At 37.5% G+C, this 12075-nt stretch overlaps 1 protein-coding gene across 5 annotated transcripts in view; it reads left to right on the top strand.

Moving 5' to 3' along the window:
- The first annotated feature begins 1794 nt into the window (after window positions 1-1794).
- DUO3 (Homeodomain-like superfamily protein) overlaps window positions 1795-12075 on the top strand; it is a 208554-nt gene continuing 198273 nt past the window's right edge. For 2 of the 5 annotated variants that reach the window (XM_089450127.1, XM_089450126.1), the window contains exons 1-3: window positions 1796-2015; window positions 2461-4405; window positions 4551-4902. In XM_089450127.1, the coding sequence (XP_089306253.1) occupies window positions 2653-4405; window positions 4551-4902 (2105 nt within the window). In that variant the 5' untranslated portion in view covers window positions 1796-2015; window positions 2461-2652. Of the gene's footprint in view, window positions 2016-2457; window positions 4406-4550; window positions 4903-12075 lie in introns of all 5 variants that reach the window. The other 3 variants (XM_089450125.1, XM_089450123.1, XM_089450124.1) reach the window with 3 other exon arrangements.

Here is a 12075-nt window from a genome sequence, read left to right as displayed (position 1 = left end):
TTCCTTGCAAAGCTCATTTATACTATATTAATATACATTTGTTTTAATATTGAATCTATTAAAAGTAAAAACGATGAGATATTTTAAGATGCAAATCTTTTTCTTAATATAAAATCTGTACCTCCCAAAATATTTGATTCTTCTCAATGTTTATTAAATTCCAATGTAAAATAAATCTATACTCATTATTAATAATAATATTTATATTATATAATTTTCACATTGTTAAACCTTCTCGTGATGATATAATGTCTAGTGTTCAACTTCCCTTTATCGAGGGGACCACTGATAAGATTTCTCATATTCTAAAAAAGAACAAAGTTTTTGCTACCTTCAAACCCCTTAATACCATCAGAAATTCTCTTAGATCTGTCAAAGACCCCGTAAACCCTAAAGACATGAAATGAGTCTACTCCATCCCATGTTCATGTGGGATTCCCTACATTGGGGAAACTAGTTGCTCCATTAACCAAAGAATCCAAGAACATGCAACAAATATTAAGCACAACTGTTCCCGTTCCTCAGCTTTAGCTGAGCATGCGATGAAATCCAAAAACCATGTCTGCATTAAGGATTCTCGGGTCATTGCTAGGGTTGATCACTTCCATCATAGGAAGCTTAGGGAGGCCATTGAGATTGAAAAGCGTGCTATTAATCTTAATAGGGACGATGGCTGGAAGTTAAGTAGAAGCTCTCTCTTCACAATTATATATATATATTTTTAATTAATTATTTTTATTTTATATGGTTATATATATATCCCCTTCGACTTACTATTAAAATATTCTCTAATATTTTAATATAATAACATTTGAATCTAATTGTTGAATACCATTTATTTTAGTTAAAAACTATTTGATAAAAATAGATTAAACTTAATTATGATTATATATTTACAAATATTCATTTCTTATTCAATTTAATTTAACTAATTTGAATTCAATATTATTTTAATTGAAAATAAAAAGTAAAATAAAACAAAATAAAATGATAATAAATATATAAATTTATTCAACTAATTTTTAACGGCTAATTCCTAACAGCTATTTTCTAACGACTAGCTCTGGGACGAGATGCATCTCTGCTATTTAAACATTCTGATTGATTTATTTTTTCACCTTCCTTAGATGGTTTGAAACGTTGACCGTATGATGTGATTAATTCAAAAGACATTATCAAAATTAGTATAGATCACAAAAGTCTAAAATCAAGAATTAGATACATATTTGTTTCACATTTTTATCAAAATCAATTTGGATTACAAAAGTCTAAAGTCTAATACATTTTTCTCTAACATGTATTATAATATATATATATATATATATATATATTTATATATATATTTATTTAATATATGAATTTGCAAAGTATCATGAATATAAATTATTATTATTTTAATATATATAATAAAATAAATCGATTTTTTTATTATTAATATTTATATTATATATATTTGAGATCTTTATGCATAAAATTGTATTTATTCATGGTTATATATTTAAATTTAGACATCGAATTTTAAAATATCAAGGTTTCATCATCTCAATTATTTTTTAGTAATATAGGTAAAAAAATCCAAAATCATGGTATGTTACTGCACGTAGAAGAAATGAAGGAAAGGTTCTGAGCGATCTATCTTTAACGTTTAATAATAATATTAGATGGCTTAATGTACAAAATCTTGACGTGTCCATTTGTATGCACGCTTGCCAATAGTTAATGTCCTACGTGGTATTTTGACACGTGGTGGAACACGCAACTCCAGCAAGCCTGGGCGAAAGCGGAGGAGAAATTGAATTCAATTTAGCGGAGGAAATAATGAACGTATAAAGACACCTTTGCTTTGAGGAGGAGCGAACGAATGTTAGGCTGAAGGACGTTGAATTGTACCAGATCGATCCGCAGGTCCTTCACAATTGCCCTGCTGCTCTTACAACCTCTGCACACAATAGCTTCCCGCAAGCATTTTCAGCTCCCGCCCTTCATTCTATATGATCTAGGGTTTCATTTTCCAGGTGAGTTTTATTTAATTGATTAACTGAATGAAAATTTACAGTACAATGCACTTTTCAATTACAATGGAGACTGGAACAGTAAATTTGTTAATGAAATATTTCTTCTCATTGAAATTTCCGGGTTTTAAAATGCAGAGTAGTCTTTAAATGGCATCCCGAGCTTGATAAGGGTGGGAGTTTTTCTTGTTCAGTTCAGACCATGCTCTGGGTTTTACTGTTGTATATATTTTCTTACTAGCATTGTGTAGGGTTTAATATTTTCTGTCAATTGAAATTTAAACTTTTGCCTAGCCTGAAGCAGGACTTGAGTATTTTAGCTCCGTTTTCTTCATTGTTGGACGCAACATGGGAGCCATTTTTTGAGATATAGTATAGGGTTGAATGCAGTTTTTGATAATGTTTAGTTTTATAAATTAAATTTTAAGTTTTCCCTATCCTAAAGCAGGAGCCCAATTCCTATTCTTCTTCTTTTTTGGATACATTAAGGCGGGGAGTTGTGTTAAAGAAGGATGAAGTTTGATTGCCATCCGGGTTTCTGAAATGTAAATTCTGCTATCTTGAATGCAATGGAGGCATCTCCTCTGTTGCAAACAACTGCTGAGAAGAGAATTTTGAAGGGGGATAACTGAGATAAGTTATGTCATATTCTACTATGGAGGAAGGTGGTGAAGGTGTTGTTCCTGAACAAAATGTTTCAAAAGCTGCGGGGGAAGAAGTGGAGCTCGATGATGAAGACGAGGATGAGGATTTTGACTTCAATCCTTTTTTGCAGCACAGTCCATCGCCTGAAGCATCGTCAAGCTTGAGTTCGGAGAACGAAGAAGGATTGGATGAGGATGCAAATGATCAGTTTGAAGGTGAGGAAAATGGGACTGCGTGGTTGGAATTGGGCAGTGATGTGGAAGAGGATGAGTTTGCGGATGAGGACGAAGACATTGATGAAGATGAAAATGTGGAAGATAACAATGAAGAAGCTGGTGATCAGCCTGAGGAAAATCAACAGGGACCGACAGCTGGATTGGATAGAGAGGATGTGGATAATAATGCATTGGACACATGCTCTCCTCAGGGTGAGGTACCTGCACATGAGTGTGAAATTGGGGAAGGTATTGACAGTAATGGCTGTGACGGCTCTGGATCGGATGAAAGTGCAAAGAAATTAGCTGATAGAGCAGAAGAAGAGTTGCTAGGTCAGACTATGGATGCTTTACCGGATCTGAAGAGTCCAAGGAAGTCTATTATCGAAAGACAGAGATGCCAAACTGATGATGAAGATGTTGAAGATGCAATATTTAAGCGAACTCGGGCACGGTACTCTTTGGCTGATTTGTCACTTGATGAACTGGAGACATTTCTTCAGGAATCAGATGAAGATGACTATTTTCAAAATGTTGATGATGAGGAAGAATACAGGAAATTCTTAGCTGCTGTGACGGGAAATTCAGAGGGAAATGATAAAGTGGCACACAATAAGGAAGATGAGGATGATGACGATGAGGATAATGATGCAGACTTTGAGATTGAAATTGAGGAGGCATTGGAAAGTGATGATGAAACAGGTTTGGGAAAGGGCAGGAAAAGAAAGCACTGGGAGACTTTTCGCAGGCCAGAGACGAGAAAAAAGAGTCCTCAAAGAACTTCCTTCCAAACTAAAGATAGGCTTCTCGGGCTTGCAAAGGCACCACTTCGTCCTTTGCTTCCTTCGACAACAAATTCACAGACACGATCTTGTTATGCAGAAGGCAAAATTATCATGTCTGACCAAACATCCCATGATGGGTTTCACATTGAGAAAACAAATCTTATAAATGGATTTACGGCCCATCAGATTGGGCAACTACACTGTTTGATCTATGAGCATGTTCAACTCCTTATTCAAGTCTTTTCTCTCTGTATTTTGGATCCTCCTCGGCAGCAGATTGCTCAGGAGGCTCGAAAGATGCTGATTGAGTTTGTTGATAAACGTGACGAAGTATTGTCATGGAAGAAAACTCCATTTCCAGATTTTTGTTTTCGTCGTCCATATGTTCATCCCTCTGTATCAGAGAATGTCCAATTGCATCCGATGCCAATGTTGTCAGATCCTTTTATTAAGAGAATTCATCCTCTGGAAACTTCTGAAGCTCAAAATACATGTCAGAATACAAAATCCTCTCGTCCAAGCAACATAGTAACTGCTTCATCTCTTGCGAATGATGTCAGCTTCCCATCTTCCTATAGAGGGATTACTCCTGGAAATTGCTCTGAAAATCCTGGCACAGCTGGAGGAGATTCCGTTATAAATGTTATGGAGTCAGGATGGGTTCCTATGATTTCTGGGCCAATATGGTCAGTACTAGATGCAGCTCCAGTTGGCCTTGTCAAAGATTTCTTAACTGATGTTGCAACTGGTATTTGCATCAAACTCAATCTCTTCTTTTGCAACTACTAGAAAAATACCATATAAATACAGTCCTTTGTTATGGATATTTATCATACCATGATTTTTTTTTCTTAATCTGAACAGTGCCTTAAACTCTTTAGTGCTTTGGTCAGTTGTACAGGATTACAGGAAGCGGCATGTGGAATTTGGAGAGTACCATAACCAATGTGAACGGGAGCCACTCTTTTCTCTTCCAGTTGATCCAGGTTTACAAGCTCAGAAGTTAGCTAGGGGTGTGGCTTCATCTGGAACAAGTGTGGTTTCATCCTCTCAACCACAACAGAAAAAAACAATGGCTGCTGCATTGGTGGAGAGTACAAAAAAGCAAACTGTGGCTCTTGTTCCGAAGGACATTGTAAAAGTTGTGCAAAGGTTTAATCCACTATTTAACACTGCCTTATTTCCTCACAAGCCACCACCTACAGCTACTGCCAATCGGGTACTCTTCACTGATGCAGAAGATGAGTAAGTTGCCAGCTTTTCATTGCCATGGGTATAACTTAGTTCATTTCCATCATTTTCTTTATCTTTGCCTATAAAATGTTGTACGTCCAATTTTACAAATTCTATTGATGCATGCTTTTGGCTAAAGTAATATTTCTAATATGTGTATACAGGCATGTACGTATCTGTTTGTATGGGCATTTTCACTTATGCCTGTGTGGATCTTTGAGACAAAATCTGTCTTTTTATTCTTAACTTATGCTTCCAGATCAAAATCAGGTTTTTCAAATTGAAGGAAAAAACTCCTCTCTTGGTTTTGTTTTGGAAGTGAAAGCAACCGGGAAGGTGGTACTGCTTCTTTGCAAACCAGAGGAGTTGTGATCGTTATCCCAATTTTAACTGTTACAGAGAAATTTCTTCAAACTTGCTAGGGGGCAAGTTGAATAATTACAGCAGAGACTATCTGGGATCCCCTCCCTTTCCACTTTCTTGGATGCCTGCATCCCTTTTGAAGGGGATGCCTTTTTTTCATTATTGTTACCATTTTCTTTTTTAGATTTTTGTTTTTTTTCCTTCAACATCTCTGATTTTCTTCCTTGCTCGGGTGTAGAGTCTAAAACATCTTGAGATTTCTGAAAGTGATAAAAATTCGTCTATTGCTGAGGATGGCATGTCAGCCTGGTTTTTCTCTGGAATAATTTTGACTACTGGAGCAGCTTTCTGATGGCCTGGCTAAACCTTCCATCCTAGCTGTACTTCTCCTATTTACTTTCTAGACATGGCTTGGCTTCTATTGCAATAAATTCATTACATTGACAACTACTTTTTGTGTGGGAAGCATCTTAATCACCATGGATGTGACAGTGTCTAGACCTGAAAATGATGCTTTCATAATCCAGAGGTCATTTCCAGTAAATGTGTTCATACTCAAGCATGATTGTTTGAGGAAGACCTTTCTGCAAACCAGTTCGATGTAAGTTTCACTAAGAGAATGAAACTCTCTCTCTCATGAAATTGAAATAAACTGGCTAATAACATTTCCCATGGCTTTGAAAGAATTTTGTACCCAAAAATGCAGGGACAAGTTTGGTAGTTTTCCTGAGATTGGAATGGTTGGCAGCTCCAAAAATGCAGGATGGAAGCCTTCAAATCAGGGCTTTGTGATGTTGTGTGATGCATTCCCCAAATGACAGTCTACCTTCAAGGATCTTACCTCTTTAGGTTGAGACATCCACCCAAGGCATGTTGCCAATGGGGAGGCCATAGGTTGCAGGTTCAAATCTGATTTGAGTCCCTGACCACCTGACCAGAATTAATGACCATGATGGCTTTCATTGAACAACAACCTCCTTGTGGGGGTTCACAGACCCACTTTTTTGGCAAACATCCACATGATGTAAGAGGCTTCGAACCCTGATGGGTGTAACTGTGCCTTACTTTCAATGACTCAACTCACCTCGTGTGGCCAAAATTATAATTTGCTATTAAAACAGTAGGTTGACTACATTTTGAAGAGTTGCATTTTTTTTTTCCTAGGAAAAAAATCATACTTTCTATTTCAGCAAAATTTCAAAGTACATTCAGTAGGCGGTGAAACCGCATCAAAATTTTAAAAAGTTTTCCTCCTCATTTTCCAACCTTTCTACTCCATATACTTTCTAGTTTGTGCTTTCCAAGGTGTATCAGATACAAAACATTTTTTTTTTTCTTAACAAGACTAGATTCAAACTTCCTCCAGAATCATGTAGTGCAGAAACGTAATGAAATAACTGGACTGCTAAGCAGCAAGGGAATCTTCCTGGAATTCTTCCAACACAACAGAATTCACAGGAACTATAAACATGAGTAAATGAGATATCTTGAAAAACATTTATGATCTCCTTAAGTTGATTTGCTAAGGCCTCTAGGCCCAAGCTCAGTACCTGTGCTGTACCGGCATCCAATGAATAAACATGGCTGAGTTTCCAAAAAACTGAAGGCTTCAGATATTTTTTGTATGTGCAGTCTTGAGTAAAGAAAATAAAGCATTGGATTCAGCCTTGTTATTTCATTCTTCCCCAATATTTGTTTTACTATAATTGTCAGAGAAACATAATTTAAATCCAATCTCACAGTGATGACCCCCCTCCTGGCTGGCTCTGTCATAGAAGCCCCAAGGACGAGAATGGTTGATGACTGGACCTTCAGAGTTGTACCCATCTGAATGAAAAGCACTGCCCTTATGGGGATTGAGCCATGATAATGCATGTATGGCCACCATATAAGAAACTGTATACTTGCCCTCGAAAACACTTCTATTGCGTGCCATCATATGCACCAAACCACCACCAACAGGACTGCCCAAAACTTTTTCATAGTAGGCCACTCCATGAAAGATTTGTAACAAGCTTCAACTATTGATTGATCCCACAAATTTGTTGAGTTATCTGTGCCTGCACCTGATGCCAGAGTTTTCTTGTGAAGGGGCAATTTACAAATAAATGTGTAGTGCCTTGATCTGCTTCATGGCAAAATATACATATCCCTGGACCTTTGAAACCCCTATGAATCGTCCTCGACCAAGTAAGTACCCGGTTTTGAAGTATCACCCAAAATATCAAGATGCATTTTAATGGTGCTTTAGACTTCCATAGCTTTTTGAACCACCAATTCACCTCGATCAGTTCATTTTCTTTCAAGGATTGATACCCCAATTTTGCAGTATAAATTCCTCCGGAGGGGCTGTAGACCAACACCAGCTCATCATTACTAACTGTGATCGTGATGTGCACAATGTTTACTTCACCAGCTCATCATTACTGGCTCTGATCCTGATGTGCACAATGTTTACTTCACCAGCTCATCATTACTAGCTCTGATCCTGATGTGCACGATGCTTACTTGAATAATATAACGTTTCCAATGATCACGTCATATCACATTAAGTCACAAATCATCCGCAGTAACCCAACCTTGCTACCAGATTGTGATGGGGTCCTCCCCCACTATTCTATTTAATATACAAATCCCACACTCCTAAAGAGACATGACCAAAGAAAAATGTCCTGATTGCATTGAACTATAGCATCTTTATCAATATGTACCTTATGAACAGATCTGACCTGGCAAGCAAGATATGACACTACCACTGAAAATGCCCGAGAGATCACCCTCCATTGATTTGATGAATTAGGAGTCATCTTATGCCGGGATCTAATCCAATCCCATATAGACCTTGGAGATATGTATTTGGGTATTGTAATTTCTCTCCATAAGCTATTTCTTGTCATAAACACCAACAAAGATTTGCCTGCCAGTGCCTTCCCAAAATTGAAGATATTTTTAAGTCCCCACCCACCTTGCTCCTTAGGGAGTGCTAAGCGAGACCAAACTAACTAGATGGGACCCCATATATTCTGTTGAGCCCTTCCATAAATAATCGAGTGCTATCTTCCGAATCCTGTTCAGAATATGTTTTGATATAAGTGCCATAAGATGCCAGTAAATCAGGATAGCCTCCTCCCCTCCACACTTGTCTGTAACCATTTCCAGTCCGCAATGCCATATTTGTTTGGCTTGATGTTGTAGCCCAGATATTTGAACCCTTTGTTTAATGAATGTGTTTGAAACCCAAGTATTTCCACGAGTCATCTACTGTTCCCATCAACAAAATCCGGAATATAGATAGCAGAGTTCTCCAAAATCACTAACATTACAACGACACTATGGGTTTTTTTTTATAATTCCATTAAGGCATTCTCCTTCAGAGATGTTACAGTAGCAGAAAAAAGGCACATCATCCACAAATAGTAAATGAGTAAGAGAGATGGCTTGTCCCATCAAGATCCCCTGACGAGAGTGTCTGGCCTTGATTACAAGTTTTCTAAGACCCTCAGCAACAAGAAAAAATAAATAAGGCGAAAGGGGACATCCCTGCATAAGGCCTCTGGAAAGCCCAAAGAACTTCAAACTAGCACCATTGACTAGTACTGCGAATTAAGAAGACATAATGCACCCCATTATCCAATCTACCATCTGAAGATTAAACCCAATATGTAAAAGCAGAAATTTTAAGAAAGTCTAGGATACTCAATCACAGGCTTTAAAAAGATCCAATTTCAGCACAACAATGTGTCTTTCCTCAGTTTTGATCGAATGAAACCCTTCTTGTGCAGACTCAATTGCCTCAGGGATCAGCTATATCTTAGAAATACAATTTTTTCTGTAGAAATCACCTTCGAAAGAAGTGGCTTCACTCGAACAACAGTAATATAGATCCAATTTCAGCACAACAATGTGTCTTTCCTCAGTTTTGATCGAATGAAACCCTTCTTGTGCAGACTCAATTGCTTCAGGGATCAGCCATGTCTTAGAAATACAAATTTTTCTGTAGAAATCACCTTCAAAAGCATTGGCTTCACTCGAACAACAGTAATCTTAGCCATAATATTGTAAATACTATTACAGTGATATGGGCCAGAAATCCCCAAACTTCTTTGGATAGTCTATCTTAGGGATAAGTGATATAAAGGTAGAACTGTAGCAGCTTGGCATCCTATCTAAAAGTCGAACTTGTTCTATCACTCTTAGTAAATCAGCACCCACCATGTCATAAAAATCTTCAAAAAACTCCGTAGTCCACCCATTGGGCCTCGGAATTTTGCCTTTTTGAAATGATTTTATGATAACCAACAGCTCTTTGGAAGTCATTGGTTGAAATAATACTTTGTTTGCCTCCTCCACAAATGTGAGAAATGCCTCTAGGACCTTTAGCATGGATCCTATATCCTCATGGATAGGAGCTTTGAACAATTGGCTAAAATGGTTGATCTCCAAATTCGCTAAATCTGCAAATCCTTTTGCTGAACGACCCTCCTCATCTACCAACTCCAGATAGTATTAAAATTATTCCTGTTGTTGGTGTAGTTTTGAAAGTACTTAGTATTTTGATCTCTAGCCTCAAGCCACAAGGTCTTACTTTTCAATCTCCACTCCCTTGCCTCATCTAATAGGAACTTAATTTGTTGCTTGTGTCATCACATTCAGTGAATTTCAGGGTTGAAATTCAAAATTAATTGAATCTAAAGCCAAACCGAACTAATTCAACTTCGATTCGTTGAACTCAAGGAAAACAAACCCTAAGCTATGCTGCATGGATTTTGGCTCTTCCTTGTGTTTACTGCCACACCCATGGTCTTCATCGTTCTTTCCAATTTCTGTCCTTCAACGTCCATTGTCCATGCAGCTAGTGTTCGAACTGTATGAATGAGTACACAAGTAGTGTAATATCCCATGGGAATTCTTGCCCATTGGGTTCTATTTTGACTAGGGTTTCAACAATTTATGAAGAAGGTTATATGCCACAACAGCACTACATATTCACTTGCCCATAAAACAGTAGGTATCCTCAATGATGTAAAAGATGAACAACAATCATAAATTCCTCTGTAGACTACTATAGATTAACTATAGATTAACTGTCCAAAGATCAGCAAGAATAGTTCCCAATTATAATGTCTGTATTCCACAGTATATCATGAGTACTGATCCACAACAATTGCAATTCATTTACAAAATATCAACCATTTATTTGGGGCCACTACATGTAGTTGCAACAGTAACCCGCTATTTCTAATATCCACTTACCACTGTTCTTAGAAATAAATTAGACTTTGTACTCTATTGAACTCACGAATCTAATATGATCTTCCACTGTGAATCCTTCGTTTCTTACATTAGTACTTGGATGCGGCAAAATAACAAATGTTTTAGTAAATGTTGTATTTACTTGAACATGTTTCCCACAAACAATAAAGAGATAAAGGCTTTTGTTATGGATATGTTTCAAAAGCGTACTTGGGATCAAGAGCTAGGGAGAAAGAGAAAGTACTATATTGAAGAGTTTAATTCCATTCATAATCATCATCAAAAAGCGTACATAGGGGCCAATATTTCTTGGAGAGCCAAAATTCTTATTGCTCAGTTAATGACTAATTCTCATCAACTCTGTTGTGAAATAGGGCACTGGAAAAGGCCAAAAGAAGTTTGGGAAAAAAGTATGTATACTTTTTCTTTTTCGGAAAAGTGGAAACAGAAAAAACATTTCATTTTAGAATGTGAGGCCTTCAAAGACAGCAAGGACAATTATGCAGATATTGTGGCAGCTAGCTCTTGGGATAATTTATTCGGCGAGTGCTCATCCTGAGGCTTTATTAGAAAAGGGCTGAATACAAGAATCATAGGGCGCAACAATTTGTCCCATAGGCTATCTTTAGCCTCATGGACGTTAAAAATAATTTCTTTCTTTCTTTCTTTCTTGAGGGCCTTGCTACCTTGGCTCACGTTGTGTAACCTTAGGTCTTTGTGGCCAAGCGTAACCCAAAGACACGTTGTGTAACCTCAAGTTCCTTTATGGCCAAGCGGAACCCAAAGACTAAGAGTGTTGTGACTATGACTGGAATAATGTCTTCAAGGAATCTTGCTGTCTTGCGGTCTGTGGCCCTACGACCTTGCGGCCGTGGCTCTATGGCCCTGTGGCCTGCGACTGTCCAAACTCAAACTTTGGTGCCTCAGAAAGGTATTCCCATAGTTTAAGTCGAATTTCAAGAGGCCAGACGTAACCTAGAAATGCCCTTCACTATTCTTGAATCAATAGGATGATAACCACCAAATCCTTCTTCCTTGCAATGCCGACAAATCTGAGCTTCTCGGTACCAAAACAAAGAAAAAGGAGGTGTCTAGCTAGGTTGAGATCACCTCCACTGAAACTAGACAGAGGATTAGCTAGGGTGGGATCACCTCCATCGCAACTAATCAAGAAGGGGGGGTTTTAAAACCCTTAGAGTCTCAAGCTCAAAGAAAACAGAGACAATTTAATCCAATTCGATGATGATAAAATGATTCCAACTCTCCTTAATTTGTAGATTTCCTTGTGGGGGTTCTCATCCTTAAATTAATGTGAGGGGTTACAAGTGAAGCCCCCAATTTGGGCTTTTTTGCTCTAACTACCCCAAAATTTATCCAATGTTGCCCCAAAGTATTGGATAATGTGTTTCCCCCATTATTAATGACTATAGCCTACAGAGTTGGATAGGCTAATCCGTCTTTCCTTGGGCAATTAATGTTGGAGAATGTAACTAAGCTCGGACTTCATAATTTGTACCATAATGTATTTTATGTAAAAAGCAAAAGAAAAGGAAAAGAAAATTATTATTA

Source organism: Pinus tabuliformis, chromosome X (assembly GCF_031772625.1).
Source record: "Pinus tabuliformis cultivar Carrire ecotype Pingquan chromosome X, CPIR1, whole genome shotgun sequence".
Taxonomy (NCBI): domain Eukaryota; kingdom Viridiplantae; phylum Streptophyta; class Pinopsida; order Pinales; family Pinaceae; genus Pinus; species Pinus tabuliformis.
Note: the sequence above shows the minus strand (reverse complement) of the source record. Positions and strands in the feature narration are given on the sequence as shown.